General features: G+C 42.1%; 1 protein-coding gene across 1 annotated transcript in view; it reads right to left on the reverse strand.

The window, feature by feature from the left end:
* MINDY3 (MINDY lysine 48 deubiquitinase 3) overlaps window positions 1-26,348 on the reverse strand; it is a 696,716-nt gene that overhangs the window by 363,121 nt on the left and 307,247 nt on the right. The window contains exon 9 of the mRNA XM_029588822.1: window positions 6,306-6,376. Coding sequence (XP_029444682.1) covers window positions 6,306-6,376 — 71 coding nt within the window. The remainder of the gene's footprint in view (window positions 1-6,305; window positions 6,377-26,348) is intronic.

Consider the following 26,348-nt stretch of genomic DNA (forward strand, 5'->3'; position numbering starts at 1 on the left):
CCAACGACTGTAAATGTAATAAAAATAACACTTACCACACTCTAGCCAGGCAAGGAAGAGGAAAAAACAAAGAGATAGGAAGAGAGAAATAAAGTGACAGGCAAAAAACACAGCCTGTCAGCAAGTTCCTGACTGGAAAACAGTGTCTCTCTTTGAACGGAGTGGTCCTGTCAGAACACTACAGAACCTATCCCTTAGAAGAAAGCCTTTATCTAATATTATTTAATTGATTCCTCAAAGAGAAAATAAAACTAGAAAAGTGCTGGGGACCACCGTGTCCCCTGCTCAATCTGCTGGAGTTAGAACTATACTGGGGATTGAGGCCAGGGAGACGTGGCTATATAGGTCCTCCCCTGGGAATTTTTGGTTCTAACTCCATCTGCTGGACAGGGAACATAACCCACAGTCTGGAATGATCCTGGTACGTACAGGGAACAGCTACAACTCTAGAAAAAAATCACTTACAAAAACTGTGAGGAGAGAGCAAAGCTGATTACTGTGAGACACATGGCTTCCACAACCACACAGCTCCACAGAAAAAAAGATACTGAGGGACTCTGTAATGACTACAGATGCACATGCTCAGTAGGGCATGTTTGAAAGTTCTAGATTCTTTGAGATCAAAGTTACGTGCCGGGCTCTATCCGATGATTTCACCCATGTGTGAGGACTACCATCCTGTTTGCTCTCGGAAAATGAAGAGGCAAAACAACCTCCACAGGAGTAGGTGCAGGGCTCCCTGCCAACCCGGTGGCAAAGAAACATTTTTTCGTATCACTACTTATTTTTGTAACTCGTGTCAATGCCAGACCACACCACCATTACTTGAATGTACTAAGTTTGGCTCTTTGAACCCAGTCCGGCAGAGGTGTGTGGGGTGCAAAGTAGTGTATCCTGTGTATGCAAAGGCCTGTCTGTCCTGTACTACACTAAGTTGAGACCCAGCCTATGAACTCCAAACTCAGACAGCAGAAGATCTGCCTCTGAAAAAATACCCAGCAAAGCTTTCCTGAAAATTACAGCAAATAAAGCCACAGTTTTCCAAAGTGATTTAAACTTTATACCAGCTGCAGCACCTGAAGCTATCTCTGATGCTCTGCTTTATTATGTTTCCCTGCTTTTCAAATCTGGAATCAATTAAACTTTCCTGAGTGTTTAGTTGCCATTTTCCCAGCCCTGCTTTGTGGATATAGAAAAGGTGCTTGTTTGCAAATTCTCAGTTTAGAGAGACCTGTTTTGGTTTTGATTCTTTGAAAATGCCTGCCAAACTACAAACACCGGTGTCTACCAGCATGCTATCTGCTGCTCTGGAATTTCCCAGCCCAGATGCTCTGAACCTCACATTATACCCTGGCACAATTAAAAACAGCCAAGAAAATTGTAAATCCTTACCTGTAAAAGCAAAATTTGCTTCTGGATCCAATCAAAATAATCAGTAGCAAATAACTGAACAAGGAAATCTTGTTTCAGTGCCACTGATTCAATCTGCAGGATTTGTGAAGCAGGTAGAAGCTGTTAGTGGAGTCCTGGAAATTCAGCTTCAAACAGCTGTTTACAGCACACTCTTAACGAGGTCAGTTCAAACCCCACAGAGAATAGTGTATGTTTTTCCCACAACTGTCCTCTCAGGATTAAACCAGGTCCTGTAAGTAAATTCAATCCAGCTTCTTTGAATCCAGTTCAGGTTGTCTCAGCCATTCTTCCTAAGACACTGGTTACAGCTTTTTCTACAGTGTCTCTGCAGTCAGATGATCCAGTCCCTGCTGCAAGTCACCTCCAGCAGGAACCCTCTGGAACATCTGCTCCACTCCAGGAGGAGCTGTCTGGGCCAGCTGATCTGCCCCAGGGAGGATCCATTGCCACAGCTCTACTCTAAGAAGAGCCCTCTGCCACAGCTCCGCTTCAGAGGAATTCCAGACCACCAACCCAGTCTCGGAGAGACATCGGCACAGCCATCCAATGTCAGAGAGACACGGTCTCAGCCGCCTAGCACTAGATAGAAGCCGCACCAGCCACACAGTGCCAGAGAGACACTGATTCAGCTCCAACAAAACTCTAGATCAGTACAACTGCCCCAGAGCAACCGTGGATCCAGCAGCCCAGCCTCAGAGCGACTCTGGATATGCAGCCCAGCCTGAGAGACTCTGTTCTAGTACCTCAATTTCAGAGAAACTTTAATCTAGTACCTGCTGACCAGACATTTAAAGCTTCCGCCCTAAATAACCAACTTACTGACCACAGCCTCCATGGCAAATAGGACCCAGGAGGAGGAGGACTTAAAAAGGAAGAGTTCTGTTACAGTTCCACCTGCTGTGCAGCCTCCCCTCTTATCAGGGATCCTCAGCACGTCCCGCTCCCAGTTGCACAAGTTACATTCTCGCTGATCACCTGATGCCTCAGTCCCAGCCCTACTTAACCCTGCCTGTCCATTCCCTTGGTGCCTCTTCATTGAATTACCTCAGCTCTTTGACCTGGCCTGCCTTGTCTTGATATTCTATTTTGCCTTGTGGACTACCCAGGCATTCTGCCTTGTTCTGTAGCCTACCTTGCCTTTCTGCTTTGCTCTGTGGTCTATCTTGACTCCCTACCTTATTCTGTAACCTTCTAGGCTTCTTTCCTTGCTCTGCAGCCTTCTAGGCTCTCCTGCATTGCTTAGGGGCCTTCTGGGCTTACTTGTCCTGCCTTATGACCTTCAGTTATCTAGCCTTGTCTTGTGCCCTGTTGGACTTTGTTTACTGTTGTGTGTCCTAGTTCTGTCCTTGTCCAGTCCTTGTCCTGCCCAGCCCAGTTCAGTCCCTTGTCTGTTTCCAAGGTCTTGCCCATGGTTCAGCCCTGCCTCTATCTAGTCCCTGCCTGTTCTCTATACAAGTCTTCTTGCCAATGCCTGGATCCAGCCCCAGTCAATACTGACTCCAGGTCCCAGCCTGCACACAGCTCCCAGTCTGGGCCTGCTCCAGCCATGATGTTCTGCAGGAGACAAGTCCTACTGGCCCCCAGAACGCAAGGGCTCAACCTGTGGGGGAGGGGGCTGGTTAGGCAGGTTCTGTACCACTTCTGCAAGGGTGCTCCCGGACTCCAGCCTGCCAGACTGTGACACTTATGTTCATATTTATTTAATAAATGTATATTCTGCTGATCTACAATTCTCAGCAGATTACATCATTATAGTAATTTAGCATCCTTACTGGTAGGAGTACTAGAATGAGTTTAAAAGCACATTGTTTTCTTCAAAGCTCATTCTACAACTACTGACTCATGAACAGAATAAGGTTGCACCTTGTATTTAAGATCAAACTTCCTTGATACAGATAAGATAGAAATTAGCTTTTGCCACATTCATGTTTGGTGTTCTTGTAAATTTCTATGTACTACTACTACTATGTGTCTTGGAGCTTGAATATATTTTAGAGCTTCAAATATATCTTCCCCATTTATTTCCTCCCGTAAGGTAAACATAATCACCTTGGCCATTTTTTTTAAAAAACTGGGTGGGAAAAGCAGAAATGTTAAGTAATTTTTGACAAAGTCAAGCCATATTTTCCCCATGAAGCAGTAATGCTCCATATTAGGAGGAAGAATCTTCATATAAGAGCTATCAGATTTCACATCTAAAATTAGCACGGCTTTAGTTTCAGAATTAATTATATCTTTTAACTAGTTGGCACCGATATCTGTTTGGGCACCAAGAAGTTGATGGTTCTGACAAGGATACAGTGTCTTTACTTGTTGCTGGCACTAGTGAGATTTCTGTGCCGAGAAATAAAAACATCTTAATTGTGTGCAGAGGAGTCATCAGTATAGATGGGGCCTATTTTGGTTCTGATAAGTGCAGTTATCCTCTTTTTTTTTTTTTTTTTTTTTAAAAAGAGTGGGAATGATGTCTGCACCAAGACTTCCAAGTCATGCTGTTTGAGAGGACTATGACCTTTTTTGCTTTAGGAACTGGTTCCTCAGCTGATGATTGCTTCCTTTTTATTGCTCCAGAAGGTTGAGAATAATTCAAATTCTTTGAATGCGTTACTCATCAATTTTATTGACCTGGTAGACATTCAGCACAGATGGTGCAGACAGGGACATAATATGACAATCTCAAACATTGGATGCAGCAGTCAGATCTGCTAAAGACATCTTGTAAAAAATCTGAGATCTCTTTTGAAGCCCAGTTTGTCTGCATTTGGAAATACAGCTGAAGCTAAGTAAAATTAAGATTTTAAAATTTGAATAGAAAAACTAGTATTCTTTTTTGTGAGGTGGGGGTCATAAAAACAAAAAACACAAAAACAAAAAAATAAAAGTCAAAGAAGAAATTAAAATAAAGAAATTAAGTAAAATCTCCCATAAGCAAAATCTTTTGACAAGCAGCTGAGCGAGAGCAAACATGCATCCTTACATATGAGCAGATGGAAAAAAAAAAAAAGACTTGGAGACTTGTGTGACAGCTATCTCAGAAATCCCCATGCATACTCAGAAAAACCTCTGATTTTCTGAGCTCAGAGAGCTTTCTTCTGTAATCACCCACCTGTATGGCTGATTACTATCCTGCTTGTCCACTGAGCATACTGTATTGTGAAGAGGTGATGTACCAGTTCTGCTTTCTAGCAGCAGTCAAGTCAGTACTATCTTGTTAAAGTACACACATCATCTATAGTATGTATTGTATCAATTTCTTCAGCACAGGAAAACAATTCAAAGACTATAGCTCAGATCCTGAATTTCTGGTCTTTATGTTTAGACAATCATAAACTATGGGCAGTCTTGGCAGTCAAGTGTCACTTATTGCATATGTGCAAGGTAAGAAGAGTCAGTATTCATATCTATGGGTATATCTTTTCCTTTAGTTTCTGGTTTGGATATTTAACTTTTTGATGATGTACTATTCCAGTTTTGACTGACTTTTGGATTTCATCTTTAAAAAATTGTCTTTCAACCCCATTTTCCTTGTATTATTCTCTCCTTAGTGGTTAATATTTTCACCTTGTACAGTGCTTGGATATCTTTATGACATATTTTCCTTATAATTCTGCTATGTAGCCACTGGGGGTAAAATAAAATAAAATCAACCCAGTCAGCACAATTGCTTGTCAGACATCAATATATCCAAGCTGTGAAGGAGAGCAGTGACTTCTGAGCAATAAGGAACACAGAATAAATGTTGCGTTCATCGGTCCTAGATGGCTTCGCCCCGTTTGCCTCACTTTGTTCACGGCTCCTCCCGCTTACCTTGGGAAAATGGCTACTGCCACATCTGCAAGCCGCCCTCTCCGGCGTCCCCGGAATGGCTTTGGTGCTGCCTCCTGCCATGTTCCTCCTAAGGACCTACTAGGGTGCGTGCGTGCCACCCACGTCTTTATTCCAGCATTGGCGTGAACCTCGGAGGCGTCCCCCTCAAGTGATGTCACGCCATCTGGGTATATAGCCTGCACTTGATTGCTAGCTCACCGAGTTAGCAAAGGATTGGATTCGTCCGGTCTAAGCTACTCTGCCGCTTCCGTGCTGCCGCTGGAAGCTCTCTCTCTGCCCTTCGGGGTATTGACTAACCCGGGTACCCGCTCCTCGGGGACCCTCTGCTTTATTTCAGGTGCCTTACAGTGATCAGGTACTCGCTCCTCGAGGGTCTACTCTCCCTGCCTCGGTGCCTGCAACCATCTACTTCAGCCTGGTGGAATCGCATACCTACAGCTACCATCTAGTGGGTACTCTAAGTCTGTCTCCTCTACAGCATTGCCTTGCTGGGAAACCTACACCGGATTTCCCCTGTACCAACGGAGTGAGAAGGGTCCGGAGACTGCTACATCCAGACTACCTCCCTACTGCCACCTCTGGTGGTATACTTCAAGCTGTACAATAAAAGATCTAATTCTGTGTTTGTGCGTCCTGAGCCTAGCCCAGTACTGTGGCTCTCCACAGGGCCCTTCCCCGTGGGCATGGTCATCTGCCACAGTACCCAAGAATCCATCCAAACACCGCTTAACCATAACAATAAATATGGTGACAATAAGCAAACAAAACATTTAAAGGCAGATTAGAAATCAAAACACTCCAACTTATCTATTTCAATTATGTACTTCATAAGTGATGCTATCCTGTGTGGCACAGTCTTTGCACAAAGAAGTCTGAAGTAGTAAATGAAATCTACTACTCCCAAAAAAATGCACTCTAACTTCTGACTCTCATAATTTAAAATCTGGAAGGCATAGCTACATTTGCCACAACCTGATGTTTCAGGCAGAGGATATCATTCAATAAATGTATAATGAAAATTACATTTAGTTTTAAATTTTAAAAAAGGAAAAAAGTCACCTTACCTTACAGTATCTTAAAGATTCCATTAATGTTAGAAAACCTACAGTTGCTTGCCCATGTATACCTAAAAGTTCTGTGTTAAAAGAAAGAAAATCATGTTATTCTATTTTAAACACAGTGTGCAATGTAAATGCACTACATCCCCAGGTCTAACCTGATTAAAAATATTCACTACTTTTAGAACCTACTCCAAGTTTACTGTCTCCTTATTTAGTTTTAGCCAAATTTGTTTTAAATTGTTTGCAACCTAATACAATCACTTTATGGCTTAAGAAACATTTCAAGCAAAAAGTGTCAGATACTATACTTCTATCTTGAAAGATAAAATTGGAGTGAAAGTCAAGTACTAATTAGGTGTAGGAGATTTTCAAAGTCAGTTATCTAGGTAAATAATGTTTTACTCTGGTAAAAATGCTTAATTGATAACTACTAACCCTCTGCCTGGATAAAAGTAGATGTGGGTTTCTACAGTGAGCACAAATAGTCAAATTAAAGATTGGCACTTCTTTGGGCATGTTCATGTCAAGTATACAAATGCAAACAACACATAGGGAATAACTCAAAAAACAAATTCTCTAATAATTGAATATACACATACATATAGAGAATTATATAGAAGTTACAGTACAATATTGTGCAACACTTTTTATTATTGTATCAAACCTGTAAACATGTACACCATTAAAATTCGTAAATAACTATCACCCAACCATTCACACATTTAAAAACACAAAAACTAATGACACAATGTAATTTTTACAATTCAAAATGCAAAATACCACATCTCAAATTCTTATAATGTAGAAACACTTTTCTTCATAGAGTTTCCAGTATATTCCAATTTAACCACTTATTATGTATAGTATAAACTCCAAATATTTATATAAAGTGTGCGCGCGCTAATTTTCTGCACTCACACAACCGCTGTTTGCAAAATTCCACAGCTTCTCTACTCAATTTGTGCCAAGGGAACTAGCCCTTTAACACTCCATCCACATCTATGTAGTCCCATAGACTTTATAATTCTCTGTATGTATAAGTATACAAATGCATGCATGGTATTTAATCTCCTATTGGCCACCTACACAAAGAGCAGGTATAAAGTATATGAACACTTTTAGCATGTGCACTTTGCATTTACTAATTTTCAAAGGGAAATAATGTGTTCCTTTTGAACACAGCCTGCAATATATATGTGCTAAAAGTGCAAATGCACATTCCAAATAATGAGGGATATCCAAATTTCTTCCTTAAGAGTGTAAAATCATAATAATGCTGAGATAGGAAAGGCATCCCATACAGTGATACTTGGAGGATTATATTCCTGTTCCTATACCCCCATAGGTGAATTAGTATATAGATTTGGCTCTGGAAGGCAGAGAATTATAAAGGACAAAAGTGGTTGCTGATGTTTGGTTGGGTGATTTAAAGTTAGGAAAACCAACTGGGAATGTTCATTCTGTTATTTAACAATGACTATAGTGCAAACAGGGAACAGATTTACCCCCCCCCCCCCCCCTTGGTTCTTGCAGCCAGAATCCTTACAAATACGAATAAAAGAGATCACATCACCCCCATTCTCAAACTCCTCCATTGGCTTCCAATTAAGCAAAGGATTCTTTATAAAGTGCTCACTGTAATTCATAAATCAATTCACAATATATCCCCACTTCATTTAAGCACCCAACTACGTCCTCACTCTTCAGCTAGACCCATCAGAGGAGCATATAAAGGCACTCTCCATGCTCCCGCAACAAAATCCTCGCTTCAGAAACGTACCATATCTACTTCTGGCCCCATTCAATGGAATGCGCTCCCGCAGGATATCCGTCTAGAGATCTGCCACTCTACATTCAAAAAGAAACTTAAAACCTGGCTCTTTAAACAAGCTTTTACAGGACAATAAGCACTTTTCTCCCCTACAGTCAGCAAGATTTCCTCATCGTCGCATTCCCCATGTTCTATACTTCTACTTGACTCTGTATCCACTCTTGCTGCAGGTCTCATGTGACATTTACTGTTTTGCTTTTATGTTTTTGTTTATACTGCTCAATGAGACTTGTTAGCTAATTTGTTTTCATTACAATGTTAATTTTGATCTGGTTTACCCTTTTCCAAGTTCTACAACCTTGTTCTACGTAATGCCTCTAGGCAAAATATTTATGTTCAGTTTCAATGTAAACCAATGTGATCAGTATTTCATACTGGAACACCGGTATAAAAAAAATCTAAAAATAAATAAATAAATGTATTAATTCTTTTTCCTAGACTGTGTGCCATTTCCTAATAAGAACTATGAAATCTATAAAATGTATTAGTCTATTTAAAAATAAAACATCTAAAATTAACTCTCAGATGTTAAATAAAAAGTTTCATTTTGCATCTGATGCTGCTTTTACAGAGTTACAGGGTACAGCAAGTTTGTATACCATAAACAATGTTCTCCGTAGACAGGATGAATTTTAGCCATGACATGTGGGTGAAGTCATTTGGCAGCATCGATAGGACCTCCATCTCTTAGCTAATATAGCTTTTGCTCTACCGAGCATGTGTGGGAATTCCTGCATAGGTGTTGCCTCATGAGCCCCCTCAGTCAATTTTCAGTAGCTAGGTAGTCAACTCTCTAGGAAGGCAGGTATTTAGCATGGCAATTCATCCTGCTATCTATGGAGACAACCATTTACAATAAGCAAACTTGCTTTCTTCATTGACAAATAGAGCTGAATTAGCTTTGACATGGGGGAATCCCAAGCTGAAGATTGCAGTGGAGCATTTACTGAACATGCAACCTGGACCCTATCGTGGAGAGAAGACTACTAAGTGAACAGGTTACACAAACTGCTTGTCTGGATTTATTTTTAGCTGGTAATGAGATGCAAAGGTGTGTACAGACGATCATGTTGCAGCTTTGCAGATACCTTCGAGAAGTACAGCTCACAGATGAACTACCAATGCAACTATGGTTCTAAACTGATGAGCTTTGATGATGTACATAATTTGTAGTCCTGCTAGCATACAGCAATATGTGATGTAGTCTGCTAGCTAGCTGATTAATATACATTTGGCCACTGCTATGTCCAAGTCTGTTAGCATTGTAAGAGATGAATAGTTGCAAAGTCTGATGATGTGGCTGAGTCCATTTTTTGTAGTAAGCCAAGGTTCTTTTACAGTCTAAGATATGAGGGGCTTTCACACCTTCATGTGCATGTGGCCTTGGAAAGAACATAGGTAACACAACGGCTTTATTAATATGGAAAGCTGATACCATTTTTGGTAGAAACTTTGAATGAGTGTGGAGCAAAACCCTATTATGGAAGAACTGCATGTAAGGCAAATGAACTAAAGCCTGAAGTTCACTAATTCTTTTGGCCAACATTACTGCTACAAGGAATATTACTTTCCATGTTAGGTACTTGAGAGAAGCCTACTCAAATATTCAAATGGCGGCTTCAGTTGTGTCAGAACCACATTTAGGTCCCATGCCACAAACTTTTCAAGAAGTTGGAAACAAACGGATGAATGGAGATTGGTTTTCCCTCAATACGTGCATGGTAAACTGCTATGGCTTTTACTGATGAGATGCTTATACTTATGCTTATACTTTTACTGATGAGATGCTAAGTCCTGAAGCAGAAAGACAGAGTACATATCTCAGTTATTGTTTGGGTTCACATGCAAACAGATCTAAGGTATTATGTTGGCACCATGTGGAGAACTTTTTCCATTTAAAACCATATTTTCTATTGGTTGATGGTTTTCTGGCAGACACTATTATGTCCTCTACCAACTGGAGTAAGGACAATTCAGTGATCATTGAGCATTCAATATCCAAACTGTCAAGCTGAGGGAGGAAAGGTTCAGATGAAACAGTCATCCCTCTTCTTGAATTAATAAGGGTAGATCTGACCCGAGAGATACTGGAGGGCTGTTGGACAGCTCTACTAGATATGCAAACCAAACTTGTCTACGCCATTTTGGAGCTATAAGGATCAGATGGGCCTGGTCTTTGAGCATTTTTTGCACCATTCTGGCTATCAGTGGAATTGGAGGAAAAGTGTACATAAAATCTACATTCCAATTGAATAGAAAAGCATCCTAAGCAGATCTGAGTTTGCTGGGAAGAATGGAACAAAACCATTCCAGTTTTCTGTTTTGCTCTGATGCAAACAGGTCGATTGCTGGAAGTTTTATCGACTGAATAATCTGTTAGCTGTTGAATGCTGCAAAAATCATTTGTGTAGTCGAAAGACTCTGCTGAGGTGATCTACTACTGTGTTGGAGATCCCTAGAAGATAGGTCATTTGCAAGTCAGCTTGCAAATATGCCATTCACATATTTTTATCAGCACTTGACAAAGAATCCATGACCCTGTGACTCCCTATTTGTTCATGTAGAACATGGCTACTTGGTTGTCGGTTTTAATGGAAAAAGTAAGTGAACATTGTTAAAGCATATCTTATCTCTCTCGATTCTAGGAGGTTGATCTGAAATAGTTTTTCCATAAATGATAAAGGTCATTGAGTTCAGAAAGGCCCCATGTGGACCCCCCCACCTTTTATGGAGGCACCCGTTACCATTGTATGTTGATGAGGAAGCAGATGAAATAGTGTAATTACTGATTCAATTCTTGTGAAATTGTCACTTTGGTTATCAAGGGTTGAGTTAACTGGTCCCACTGGCTGTGGAGGCCCCACTGCAGAAGCCATATATGAAGGGGAGTTAGTGAAAATAAGTGAATTGTGGCTCAGAACAACTAGAACTTCTCTGATCATGGACTGATCCACATTTAACAGTCTGTATACAAGGGATATGAGAGCGTACGCCCAATCTGACAGAAGGAAACTGCGGCTTCTGAGAGACTTACAAAGTTCCCCCATTTTCCAGTCCCTCAATCTTTGTGTATGCAGGGACATCTGTCCACAGTCATAACAGTTAGCATGGTTGTGGTCTGGACCCAGGAGCAGTAGCACAACTCATGTCCATTGGTAATGGACATACTCCTATCACAAATGCAATCTTTGAAACCACTCATTGTGGCTTTCTTTTTATCTGACATTGCATAGAAAAAAATGTATTTACTATTTTAGAAATAGCATTGAAAAGAGCTGTTTGAGGGCTGCTGAGGCAGTGAGGCACCTTTTAAGAAAAAAGTAATTAAGGTTTTCACAGAAAAAGAGAGCGATAGAGGAAATATCTGTGCTAGAGCTCAGATGAAAAAAGACAGAGGGCTCACGAGGCATGCTCAGCTGAACAAAAGCTCTACTAGCTAACCCCCTCATTTATCAAAATGCGTTAAGGTGTTTTCGCATGCGAAAAGCCCCGTTAACGCATGTGAAAACGCCTTTAACGCATGCGATAGCACCATATCGTATGGTGCGATGCAAATCTGAAAAAGAGGAGGAGTTAGGGGTGGGAGTAGGCTGGGTTTACTGTTTTGTGTGGCTTTAATGCCAATTTTAGCTACATTTTCAGGAGTGTTAAGCCTTGTGATACTTGTGTTACAGCTGTATCACCTGTTGCAATGTTTTTCATGGATGCTGGTTTTGGTAGTTTGAAGCTCCCAGAGCATCCACCTAGCTATCAGAGACCTAGGGAGGGAGAGAGAGACTAGCCATAATGTCCTGACCCTAGATAGGTATTTATATCTGTATGGGAGGCCCACCTAGTAACTCGAGGTGAGGTTTAGGTATTAGTGTAGGGGGTTAGGGGCCACTTTGACATTCAATGTGAGATGTACGAATAGAACAGTGCTCTCTTGTGAACATTTGATGACCCTCGGAGTGAGGAAACTCACCCAAAGATGAGATTTGTGCAATATTCTCTTAACCTAGCTTGATGGACTCTCTACCTGGGTACCATCAAGCTCCGGGGATCTCGGTACAGATCTTGATGACACTGACAATTGATTTGGTGCTCCATTTCCAAACCAAAAAAGCAGGAACTGTTATTACACCTGTTATTACACTGTAAGTACTGCCATCCTTTATTTTCTTCTAGATTTGGTGCTTCAAGTCCCTTGTGTTGGCAGTAGTGTGGAGTGCAAGCAGGGCCGGCGGAAGTACTAGGTAAGCTAGGCCCGCTCACGACCCAAAATAAAACAACTGGAAGGAGTCGGGGCCACGACGGGGGGGAGGGGGGAAACAAGGCAAAAGGTGTCTACGACATCTAATCCCCTTAAACCAGCCCTGAGTGCAAGGGAGCTATATCTACATGTGGTGGGGTATAGAGAAGTAGAAAAGTTCTGGGCTGAACTTAGAGGGATAATTCTTGCTATTATGGGATCTGACATTACTCTTTCTCTGTTGAACTGTTGGGATGAGCAGGACTTGTCTAAGAAGGATAAAAGGATGGTATCTGCTGCAAGCGGAATGATTGACAACTGCGTATTTTTGGAAGACCTCACCACAAATTTCCATTTGATGAACTAAAGTTGTAGAGCTAGCCATTTTGGAGTGCATTACATTTGCTTTAAAAAGTAAGCTTGAGGGCTACTATGCTGTATGGGAAAATGTTTGGAAGTGTCATGCCAAAAACTGGAATTATACCCAGTTTTTGTGCATTTTGTATACCATTGGCTCATTGACAATGCATGACTGACGTTATGATGTTTAGATCTGGCTGGTCAATTATTTGTCAAGTGTCAACTGTATATTAAGCAAAATTGCTTACCTTGTAATAGGTGTTATCCCAGGACAGCAGGATGTAGTCCTCATATATAGGTGACGTCACTGACGGAGCCCTATCGCGGGAAAAACTTCTGTCAAAGTTTCTAGAAACTTTTGACTGGCAGCCTGAGGCTTCTGAGCATGACCAGCGTGCCATGATATTCTCTTCCACAGGGGTCTCACTCCAGTCTCGTATGTAGCAATAAGCTTTAGCAAAATTAAAATTATAAAAGGTATGAGACCCAACTCCGCGGGGTGGCGGGTGGGTTCTGTGAGGACTACATCCTGCTGTCCTGGGATAACACCTATTACAAGGTAAGCAATTTTGCTTTATCCCAGGACAAACAGGATGCTAGTCCTCACATATGGGTGATTAGCAAGCTAGAGGCTGAGTCATTTAGTACAGAGGCAACAGTGAAGTGGTGTTGTTGAAAATGAGTCAGCCGAAAATCACAGCAGATTGGTTGTAGAAGGAGTTGGGTTTAAACTGGAAACAAGTTCTTTAAGACGGATTGTCCGTAGGCTGAATCCCGTCGTCCTTCTTTGTCGAGACAATAATGAGCTGCAAAGATGTGAAGCGAAGTCCATGTTGGTGCTTTACATATGTCCAGAATTGGTACTGAGCGACAGTGTGCAACAGATGTTGACATTGCTCTTACTGAATGTGCCTTTACTCGCCCCTGGAGAGGAAGGCCTGCTTTTTCATAGCAAAACTGTATGCAATCTGCTAGCCAACTGGATATAGTATGTTTACCCACTGCTTTCCCTTGTTTGTTTGGATCATAAGAAACAAAAAGTTGATTGGATTTCCTGCGGATTGCCGTGCGGTTTAAATAGAAGGATAGAGCACGTTTACATTCCAAAGTATGTAAGGCCTGTTCTCCTTGGTGAGAATGGGGCCTTTGGAAGAAAGGGGGTAAAACTATGGATTGGTTCAAGTGGAATTCCGTAACTATTTTAGGAAGGAATTTTGGATGTGTACGGAGAACCACCCTATCATGTAAGAATGTTTGTGTAGGGGGCGTATGTTACAAGTGCTTGTAATTCACTAACTCTTCTAGCTGATGTAATAGCTATGAGGAAGATAGTCTTCCATGTGAGAAATTTGAGATCACAGGAATCTATGGGTTCGAAAGGAGAACGCATAAGTCTTGTTAATACCACATTCAGATCCCATGCTGTGTCTGGTGGCCGAATTGGTGGTTTAAGTTTAGTTAAACCTCTCATAAACCTACTGACAAGAGGTTGTGTGGATATAGGTGCATCTCCCATGTTGTTATGGTAAGCTGAGATTGCACTTAAATGTACCTTTCAGAAGAAGTCTGTAGACCAGATTCTGAAAGATGGAATAAATATTCCAGTAGAGAAGTAACGGGGCAACTGAAAGGATCAATAGCCTGTTGTCTGCATCAGAATGTGAATCTTCTCCATTTTGAAGAATAATTCTTTTGTGTTGAAGGTTTACGTGAAGCTATAAGCACTTGAGATACACTGGTTGAAAGATTGAGAGGTTGTAAGATCAAGCTTTCAACATCCATGCTGTCAGGGATAGGGATTGGAGGTTGGGATGGCGCAACCGACCCTGATCCTGAGTTATGAGAGTGGGAGCTACTCCCAGACGAATGGGATCCCTGACTGAGAGGTCGAGAAGTGTGGGAAACCATGCCTGACGAGGCCAATAGGGGGCTATGAGTATCATGGTCCCCTTGTCTTGCTGTAGCTTCACCAGAGTTTTGGTTATGAGCGGTATCGGAGGATACACGTATAGTAGGCCTGAGTTCCAAGGGCGAGCAAAAGCGTCCTTGGCTGGCTGGTTCTTTTGTTTGTGTAGAGAAAATTTGTCCACTTTGTGATTCAGATGTGACGCAAAGAGGTCTATTGTTGGTTGTCCCCAACGTTGAAATATCCTGGTCACTACTGAGGGATCCAGGGACCATTCGTGTGGTTGGAACTGACGACTGAGTCGGTCTGCCACTATATTGTGAATGCCTGCCAGATACATGGCCAGGAGAAACATTGAGTGGTTGAGGGCCCACTCCCAAATCTGAGCGGCTTCTTGACAAAGGAGATACCAGCCCGTACCTCCCTGTTTGTTGATGTACCACATGGTGACTGTGTTGTCCGTTTGGATGAGAACAGACTTGTGTGAAAGGCAGTCCTTGAATGCATGCAGCACATAATGTATAGCTCGAAGCTCCAGAAAATTGATTTGATATGTTGCTTCGAGTTTTGTCCAAATCCCCTGGGTTTGGAGATTGTTTATGTGAGCTCCCCAACCCAAGGTGGATGCATCTGTAGTTAATGTTATCTGTGGAACTGGTTGTTGGAAGGGTAGACCCTTACGCAAATTGTCTTTGTTCGCCCACCAACGGAGAGAGGAGCGTAGTTGGTGGGTTACTTGAATTGCAGAATGTAATGGTTGAATGGCTTGAATCCATTGTGATCGTAATGTCCATTGGGTTACTCTCATGGCGAGCCTTGCCATAGGAGTGACATGAACTGTGGAGGCCATATGGCCTAGTAAGGTTAGAAAATGATGAGCTGTTGCTTGTTTGCTTGAGCAAAGCGATCTTGCCAAGAGGGATAGTGTTTCTGCTCGGTCCTCGGGTAGAAAGGCTCTTGAGAGGATGGTGTTCAGGTCTGCACCTATGAATTGAAGGAGGTGAGACGGAGTAAGGTGGGATTTTTGATAATTGATGAGAAAACCCATGGAATGAAGCAGGGAAATGGTTCGACTGTGGGAGGTGAGAGCTCCTTCTTGAGAGTGACTTCTGATGAGCCAGGCGTCCAGATATGGAAAAACATGGACACTTTGTTTGCGTAAATGTGCTGCTATTACTGCCAGACATTTGGTGAATACTCTGGGAGCAGAAGCAAGTCTGAAGGGCAGTACTCTGTATTGGAAATGCTGATGCCCCACCATGAAGCGCAGATACTTGCGATGAGGAGGGAATATTGGAATGTGAGCGTAAGCGACTTGAAGATCCAGAGAACAAAGCCAATCTCCTGTTTGAAGAAGTGGAAGCATGGTGCCTAGGGATACCATCCTGAACTTTTCTTTCTTTAGAAATTTGTTGAGATTTCTGAGGTCTAGGATGGGGCGGAGGCCTCCGGTTTTCTTTGGAATGAGGAAATAGCGGGAGTAGAATCCTCTGCCCTGCTGAGTCCGGGGCACTGGCTCTACAGCCCTGGCTGTCAGAAGGGTGGACAATTCCATTTGAAGTTGAAGGATGTGATTTTCGCTGAGATGAGAATGATTGGGTGGAAATTCTGTGGGAATTGAGAGGAAATTGAGTTGGTATCCTTGTTTTATTATGGAGAGGACCCATTGGGCTGAAGTTATTGAGGTCCAATTGGTGTAAAATATGGACAATCTGCTTCCTACTGGTAGGGTTGAGTGGGGGTTGGCGTATAGGCTTTGTTCTCTGAGCGTGTCCTCAAAATTTGGTAGCAGGGCCAGTTTGAGGAGGTGGTTGGGTCCTAGCTATTCTCTGTTGTCGCTGTTGAGGTCTCTGTTGTGATCTAGGAGGTCTCGGCCTAGATGCAGGGGAATAGTATCTGCGTTGCTTGTAGAAGGGACACCTGATGTCTCTGTGTGGTGGCCGGCGCATAGTATGCGTGGATGAGTCATGCAGGAGGAAGGATAACTGCCTCAAAGTTTCCGTATGTTCCTTTAATTGGGAAACTGCATCTTGTACCTTGGAGCCAAATAAATTATCCCCAAGGCAAGGGAGATCAACCAGTTTATCCTGTACCTCTAGTTGTAGATCAGACGCCTTGAGCCAGGCCCACCTTCTGGCAGTAATGCCTGATGCAGCAACATGTGAAGCTGTCTCATAAACATCATAGGCGGCTCTAACCTCGTGCCCTTCTCTATATCTTCTCCATTCCAACTATATATTTTTTGAGATGCGGCGACCAGAACTGTACACAGTATTCAATGTGCGGTCTCACCATGGAGCAATACACAGGCATTATGACATTTTCCGTTTTATTCACCATTCCCTTTCTAATAATTCCCAACATTCTGTTTGCTTCTTTGACTTCCGCAGCAGACTGAACCGATGATTTCAATGTGTTATCCACTATGACGCCTAGATCTCTTTCTTGGGTGGTAGCTCCTAATATGGAACCTAACATTGTGTAACTATAGCATGGGTTATTTTTCCCTATATGCATCACCTTGCACTTATCCACATTAAATTTCATCTGCCATTTCGATGCCCAATTTTCCAGTCTCACAAGGTCTTCCTGCAATTTATCACAATCTGCTTATGATTTAACTACTCTGAACAATTTTGTATCATCTACAAATTTGATTACCTCACTCGTATTTCTTTCCAGATCATTTAAAAATATATTGAAAAGTAAGGGGACCAATACAGATCCCTGAGGCACTCCACTGCCCACACCCTTCCACTGAGAAAATTGTCCATTTAATCCTACTCTCCATTTCCTGACTTTTAGCCAGTTTGTAATCCACGAAAGGACATCACCACCTATCCCATGACTTTACTTTTCCAAGAAGCCTCTCATGAGGAATTTTGTCAAACGCCTTCTGAAAATCCAAGTACACCACATCTACTGGTTCACCTTTATCCACATGTTTATTAACTCCTTCAAAATAGTGAAGCAGATTTGTAAGGCAAGGCTTGCCTTCGGTAAAGCCATGCTGACTTCCATTAAACCATGTCTTTCTATATGTTCTGTGATTTTGATGTTTAGAAAACTTACCACTATTTTTCCTGGCACTGAAGTCAGGCTATCCAGTTTGTAGTTTCCCGGATCACCCCTGGAGCCATTTTTAAATATTGGGGTTACATTAGCTATCCTCCAGTCTTCGGGTACAATGGATGATTTTAATGATAGGTTACAAATTTTTACTAATAGGTCTGAAATTTCATTTTTTAGTTCCTTCAGAACTCTGGGGTGTATACCATCCGGTCCACGTGATTTACTACTCTTCAGTTTGTCAATCAGGCCTACCACATCTTCTAGGTTCACTATGATTTGGTTCAATCCATCTGAATCATTATGCATGAAAACCTTCTCCAGTTAACTCTGAAGCAAAGAAATCATTTAATCTTTCCGCGATGGCCTTATCTTCTCTAAGTGCCCCTTTCACCCCTCGATCATCTGATCGACCAACTGACTCCCTCACAGGAATTCTGCTTCGGATATATTTTAAAAAGTTTTTACTGTGAGTTTTTGCCACTACGGCCATCTTCTTTTCAAATTCTCTCTTAGCCTGTCTTATCAATGTCTTACATTTAACTTGCAACGCTTATGCATTATCCTATTTTCTTCTGTTGGATCGTTCTTCCAATTTTTGAATGAAGATCTTTTGGCTAAAATAGCTTATTTCACCTCCCCTTTTAACCATGCTGGTAATCGTTTTGCCTTCTTTCTACTGTGCATCTAGGATGGGGTTTTTTTTGTTTTTTTTTTTTAACAATGACCACACTTTTTACTTTTGTAGCTGCTCCTTTCAGTTTTTTTCTAACAATTTTTCTCATTTTCCCTTTTGAAATTTTAGCATGAGAACCATGGATTTGCTTACTATTGCCAAGCGGCCCCACCACCGTTACCTCTCTCACCAAATCCTGTGCTCCACTGAGAATTAGATCTAAAATTGCTCCCTCTCTTGTTGGTTCCTGAACCAATTGCTCCATAAAAATATAATTTATTCCATCCAGGAACTTCATATCTCTAGCATGTACCGATGATACATTTACCCAGTCAAGTCTCCCATTATTACCACACTACCAATTTGGTAAGCTTCCCTAATTTCTCTTAGCATTTCACTGTCAGTCTCACCATCTTGACCAGGTGGACGGTAGTATACTCCTATCACTATAGTCTTCCCCGACACACAAGGGATTTCTACCCATAAAGATTCAATTGTGCATTTAGTCTCATGCAGAATGTTTATCCTGTTGGACTCTATGCCATCCTGGACATAAAGCGCCACATCGTCTCCCGGGTGCTCCTCTCTCTCATTGCGATATAATTTGTACCCCAGTATAGCACTGTCCCATTGGTTGTCCTCCTTCCACCATGTCTCTGAGATCCCAATTAAGTCTATGCCATCATTCACTGCTATACATTCTAATTCTTGTCTTCATAGATTATAGTTATATTATCTTATTACTACTAGAAGTTTAGTTCAAGTCAATAAAAACTAAAGACTTCAAAAGGTGCACACAAATCCAGCCTAAAAATAATAAATGCAATCCCTTGCCTGTCTATTACATAGCAACATAGTAATGACGGCAGAAAAAGACCAAAAGGTCCATCCAGTCTGCCCAGCAAGCTCCCCATGGTAGTAAATGCCACTCCGTGCAGCTTACTCCATGTTTTTGTTAAGGGTAACAACTGCCGCTCTGTGAAGGTTACCCCCAGGCCCACTACCCCTATGCTTTTTTTCATTCATTCCCATCCTCTAGCTTTTAGTGATCCACAGTGTAGATATTGTAGACCAAAGAAATCTAGCCTAGAATGTTTATAGTCTGTCCTTTAAATGAAGACGTCAAAATCTCATGTTGAAGTGTTCCAAATTTAATTCTACAAATGCTGATAGTTACAAAGGATCTGTCCCTCAACAGGCTGAGTTTTGTCATATGGCTTCGTCGCAAGGGACAATTCTATAAACAAATAAAATATATATTATGCCAGTAACATGCATAACTCTGTTTTAGTAAAGACCGCAAAATTGTTTACCTAAAGCAGGTACTCTATGAAGACAGAAGTTCACAACTTACAAAATTGGGTCACATGATTAAATATGGCTCTGAGCAAAACAAAATTTGCGTTTGCGTGATTGTAACTCCTACATTCATGGAACATCTGTTGCCATTAAGCAACTTTGCATTTTCTAAAAAAGAAAGTTGGACTCCCCAGATAAGGGCTGTCTTTTCCCCTTTTATATTGAACATATATCATTAAAGGGCCACTGCATGTTTTTCTTGAAGACAACCCCTTTTTCATTTTTTTTAAAAGACTATTGACAACATGGAAAATTACACAGAAATCATATAGCAAGGTCCTAATAGGGCAGTGGTTCCCAACCCTGTCCTGGGGATCCCCCAGACAGTTGGGTTTTCAGAATAACCCCTGGCTGTGGGGTCCCCAGGACAAGGTTGGGAACCACTGTAATAGGGAGAGAGTTAGTATCTACCCTTCGAAAAGATTATGGAGAACAAGCTGTCCAAAATCTACTATCTTGATGGGAGACCATGCCCAGACAGTAACTAGATGTGAACATGTGGCCTGAATGTCACAGTCTTGCAAAATATCTTTTTTTTTTTATTTAGATTTTTATATTCTGCTTTTCGGCACTTCAAAGTATATAACAAAGCGGATTACATGCAGATATTATAGGTATTTCCCTATCCCCTATCCTCTCCTGACTCTGGAGGATGCAGTGACTACCAAGTGTTGAGCTTTTCAAGCCAGTTTAAGAACATAAGATTTGCCATACAGGGTCAGACCAAAGATCCTTCAAGCCCAGTATACTTATATGATTTCCACACGTGGCCAATCCAAGTCACAAGCACTTAGAAAGATCCATAAAGGTATATAGATTCCATGCTGCACATCCCAAGGATAAGCAGTGAATTTCCCCACATCCACCTTATTTATTCATTTACAGTAAATAAGTTCATAACCTTAATAGTTTATGGATTTTTCCACCAGGAACTCCCAGCTACACTAACACCATGTCCTCTGGCATTCCAGAACTTAATTATGTGTTGAGTAAAAAAAATATTTTCTCTTATTTGTTTTAAATGTACTATTTAGTAATTTCATTGCATGTCCCCTAGTATTTCAACTTTTTGAAAGAGTAAACAAACAAATTGTATTCAGCTGTTCCATTCCTCTGTTTTATAGACCTCAATCAATCATATCTCTCCTCGGTCATCTCTTCTCTAAGCTGAAGAGTCCTAAACATCTTTAGCCTTTCCTCACAGGGGAATTGTAAGATACCTTTTATTATTTTGGTCTCCCATCTCAGTTTCTTTTCTAATTCTGCTATATCTTTTTTGAGATACGATAAACAGAAATCCACACAATACTCAAAATGTGGTCGGCACCATGGAGCGATACAGAGGTATTATGATATTCTCTGTTTTATTCTCCATTACTTTTCTAATAATTCCTAGCATTATATTTGCTTTCTTGGCTGCTGCCGCACACTGAGTAGAGGATTTCAGAATAGTATCCATGATGATGCCTAGATCGTTTTTCTGAGTGTTGACTCCTAAAGTAGAACCTTGCATTCTGTAGTTATAATTTAGATTGCTCTTCTGTAAGCACATCACTTTGCATTTATCCACATCAAATGTCATCTGCGTTCCCAGTCTCAAATGTCCTCTTGCAATTTCTCTCAATCCTCTTGTGATTTAACAACTTTTAATAATTTTGCATCATCTGGAAATTTGATTACCTCATTCGTTGTTCCCATTTCCAGGTCATTAATAAATATCTTAAAAATCAGTGGTTCCAGAATAGATCCATGGGGCAATGCCACTAATCGCCATTCTCTATTGAGAAATCTGACCATTTAGACCTTCGCTCTGTTTTCTATCTTTTAATCAGTTCCCAATTCATAATAGGACATTGTCTTTTATCCCATAACTTTTTAATTTCCTCAGAAGATTGATGAGGGTCTTTGTTAAACACTTCCTGGAAATCCTGATAATTCATATCAGCTAGCTCACATTTACCAATAGGTTTATTTACACCTTCATAAAAAAATATGGGAGACTGGTGAGGCAAGGCTTACCTTGAGGAAATCTATGTTGGCTTTGTCCCATTAAATTATGATTATCTATATGTTGAATAATTTGTTCTTTTTGACAGCTTCTACTATTTTGCCTGGCACAGACATCAGACTCACTGGTCTGTACTTTTCTGGATCATCCGTTGAAACCTTTTTAAAGATTGGCATTATGTTGGCAACCCTCCAATCTTCAGATACTAAAGATGATTCTAAAGATAGTTTATAAATTACTAATATGTCTGCAAGTTCTTTTTTCATTTCTTTCAACACCGTGAGATGTATACTATGTGATGATTTACTTTCTTTAGATTGTCAATTTGCCTTATATTTTCCAGCTTCAGTGAGCTGGGCTTAAGTCCTCTGGGAAGGAAGGCATTTGACCTATCCTTCTAAAACCAAACTACTTTGCCCTATTATGTTACCTATGTTGTTACATCAACATTGTGGTCCTTCCCAAGGCATATGCAGCTTACTTTGTGATGGTCAGTGATGGATAAATCTGAAATTGCTGACCTGCTTTTCTGACATGGTGAGAAAAGATGCCCATAAGAGAAATTCAACTGAGACTTGCCCAACTTCTAGTTTCCTGCTCAAAAATTTGAAATGTGGGGGGGAAGGGAACAAGGTGAAGGGGAACAGGATGCCATTTAGCGGAACAAAGAAAACATAAAATGTAAAAAAGGGCCAAGGAAATCTGATTAGAGAATGAAGAAGGTAAAAAAATAAAGTTACTGGCCAAGGACAGAAGGAAATTAACATGAGCATTGAAGAAAAGTCTCAGAGCCTGCTTGAATATGTCCAATTGGGATACCAGAAAAAAACAGAAAGTAAGAGCTGCTATGGAGGCCATGGCAAATTGTGTTCCCTTCATCACAAAGCAGAGTTGCTCACCTGTAACAGGTGCTCTCCGAGGACAGCAGGATGTTAGTCCTCACACATGGGTGATATCAGATGCGGAAAACACGTCACGTTTCTAGAACTCTGATTAAGCACACTGAGCATGCCCAGCATGCCCTATAACGTGTCCATGTGGGGTCCCCTCTCCGGTCTTTTAACAGAGAATTATAATTAAAATTAAAAAAAAAAATAAGAGAAACCTAATTCTGCAGGGTGGAGGATGGGTTTTGTGAGGAAAAACATCCTGCTGTCCTTGGAAAACACCTTTTACAGGTAAGCAACTCTGCTTTCTCAGAGGACGAACAGGATGGTAGTCCTCACAGATGGGTGAATCCCTAGCGACTGGCTGCTCCCCAACACAAAAGGGGACCAACGGACACCCAACCAGGTACCAATGGGCACAAAAGCACCGATGCTGTTGGTAACAGAAGGGAAGACCGCCTGAACCCAAACAACGGGCCCTAGGTGGGAGAGTTGTGTTCTACACGATAGACTAGCCAAACAATGTCACATTAGCCACCCTATCCAGACAGTAATGAGATGTGAATGTGTGAACTTCAAGTCGCAGCCTTACAGATCTCCTCTGCGGGAACTGCTCACAAGTGGGCCACCGACGCTGCCATAGCTCTGACAGAATGAGCCTTGACATGTACCCCAAGATGCAGTCCCACCTAGGCATAACAATCTCCTAGCCAACTGGATAGTGTCTGTTTGGCAACGGCAATGCCCAACACATTCCTATCAAAAGAAATAAAAAGTTGGGTGGACTATCTATGGGCTTCTGTCCATTCCACATAGAAGGCTAAAGCTCGCTTGCAGTCTAAACTGTGCAGTGCTCATTTGCCTTGGTGCGAATGGGTCCTGGGAAAGAATGCTGGTAGGACGACTGACTGGTTAAGATGGAAGACCATCACTACCTTAGGCAGGAACTTAGGGTGTGTTAGCAAAACCAGCCTGTCATGATAAAACTTATGTAAGGTAGATAAGTCACTAAGGCCTGGCCCTCACTGACCCTGCACGCTGAGGTGACCGCCACCAAAAAATGCAACCTTCCAGGTTGTGCGCAGTGGCTCAAAAGGAGCTTTCATCAGCTGAGCTAACACCATGTTGAGGTCCCAAGGTACAGCGGGAGGCCTTAGAAGAGGCTTCAACTGAAGCAGGCCCCACATGAAATGTACAACTATAGGGTGTACAGAAATGGGCGTATCATCTACATCTTGGAGGTTTGCGCCAACTGCAGTGAGATGAACTCTAAATGAGTTTGCCTTTAAGCCAGTTTCTGATAGATGTAGAAGGTAGACAAGCAGTTTTTGTGTGGGACAGGAGAACAGATCTAGGGCCTTCTGCTCACACCACACGGAAAACCTCCTTCACTTCAGTCAATAGGACTTTCTAGTGGAAGGCTTTCTAGAAGCCACCAGGACCCAAGACACATCCTCTGAAAGATCAAGTGACTGCAAGATTAACCTCTCAACATCGCAAAGAACCATAGCTTGCCCTTGACTGGAGGGTCCATCATCCCAGGTATGGGCAACTGGCCTACGCGCCCTACGACCCAGTCAAATCCTCTTCCCCAGAGTTGACTGAAGAGCAGACTGGGGCTTGGGGGCTCTCTGCTGCCTAGGATGGCCATGGGAGCTCTGATGGTGTTGACAGGAGCGAGGCGGCAGAGGATACTACAATAGAACTTCCTTTGGTGAAAGAAAGACTTCCTTGGCCCTGGTCTCACTGGCTTCCTAAAAGAGGAGGACGGGTTCTGAGTACTGGCAGAGAGTTGTTGGAGAGTTTCATGGTGGTCACCTAAGCTTCACCTATCAGAGGGGCAGGAATTTAAAGGATATGTTAACACATTCTGACTTTAATCATATAAATCCTGACCAATCTTTGGTTGGCCTTCATAGTCCATTTGGACAATGTACAGTTTGTTCATACACTGACACTATGTCTAGCTTTAAACATCCCCTGCAAGATAAAATTTACCATCTGAGAGGTTTGTCTGACTGCACTACGCAAGGCGAGTATATGTAATTCAATGTCCATGTCCTACATTGTACGTAGGGAAAACATCACGGATGATAAAGACTAGAATCATAGAGCATCGGTCTAATATTAAAACACTCTCGTGAAAACGCTCCCCTTGTGGAACATTGGACACAATTTGCACATACTATATCGGATCTATTCTTTTTTGTTTTGGAGATAGTAGATCGTCTAACTTGGGGTGGGGATTACTCAGAATTTTTAATACGTAAGGCACAGAGGTGGATACATATTTATTTATTTATTTATTTAAGAGTTTTTATATACCGTCATTAAGTTATTCACCATCATAACGGTTTACAATAGGGCACCTATATCAAAGAAAAAAAATGGGTCGTACATTACAATGGTGGTGCCATTAGTTTTCGGTAACAAACAGGAGTTTTATATCCAAAGGTGTTTTATATGGGGGATTGAGTGTTTCATAGCAATTTGTCCTGATGGTTGACTACAGTTAAAAATAGTTTGAACTAGTTCAGTTAGGAGCATTAAGTGAGACATTCGGTGCTTTATGCCGCTTCTCCTTATTTTAATTGCCTGCATCATTTTCTTTCTTGAAAGCTTGTATGAAAAGCCAGGTTTTGAGTTGTATTTTGAAAAGTTTATGATTGCTTTGGAGTCTAAGGTCAAGGGGCATGGAGTTCCATAATGTGGGACCGGCTAGAGACAATGCCCGTTCCCTCACTTGGGTAAGTCTAGCAGTTTTCACAGACGGGATGGGAAGGAGTGCTCTGTTTGCTGACCTTAAATTTCTGTGTGGGACATGTACTCTAAGGGGTAGATTTTTTAAAAATGCGTGTTCGCGTACTTTTGTTGGCGCACCAGTCGCAAACAAAAGTACGCTGGATTTTAGTAGATACGCGCGTAGGCGCGCGTATCTGCTAAAATCCAGGATCGGCGCGCGCAAGGCTGCCGATTTTGGGCAGCCGGCGCGCGCCGAGCCACACAGCCTGCCTCCATTCCCTCCGAGGCCGCTCCGATTTTGGAGCGGCCTCGGAGGGAACTCTCTTTCGCCCTCCCCTCACCTTCCCCTCCCTTCCTCTACCTAACCCACCCCCCCGGCCCTATCTAAACCCCCCCCCCTACCTTTGTCCGCGGATTTACGCCTCCCGGAGGGAGAAGTAAATCCGCTGGCGCGCCGAGACGCAACCCGGGGGCGGTTCCAGAGGCCACGGCCACGCCCCCGAAACGCCACATCCCGCCCCCAAAACGCTGCAATCGGCCCCGCCCCGACACGCCCCCGACAAAAAACCCCGGGACTTATGCGAGTCCCGGGGCTCTGCGCGCGCCGGCAGACCTATGGAAAATAGGCGCGCAGGCACGCAAGGCCCTGCTCGTGTAAATCCGGGCGGATTTACGCGAGCAGGGCTTTTAAAATCCGCCCTTCAGTGCTGTGTTTAGCCATTCTTCTTTATCGTCATGGATAAGTTTGTGTATTAAGCACAGTGCTTTGAACTGAATTCTTTGTTCTATGGGAAGCCAATGTAGGGTGGCGAGAGTATCTGTTATGTGATCTCTTTTGTTCTTTCCAGTGAGAATTCTAGCTGCAGCATTTTGTAAAATCTGTAGTGGTCTTACTGTAGTGTTGGGTAGGCCTAGTAGCAAAGCGTTACAATAGTCTGTGCTAGCAAATATCAGAGATTGAAGAACAGTGCGAAATT

The sequence above is a fragment of the Rhinatrema bivittatum genome, chromosome 2 (genome assembly GCF_901001135.1).
Source record: "Rhinatrema bivittatum chromosome 2, aRhiBiv1.1, whole genome shotgun sequence".
NCBI lineage: Eukaryota > Metazoa > Chordata > Amphibia > Gymnophiona > Rhinatrematidae > Rhinatrema > Rhinatrema bivittatum.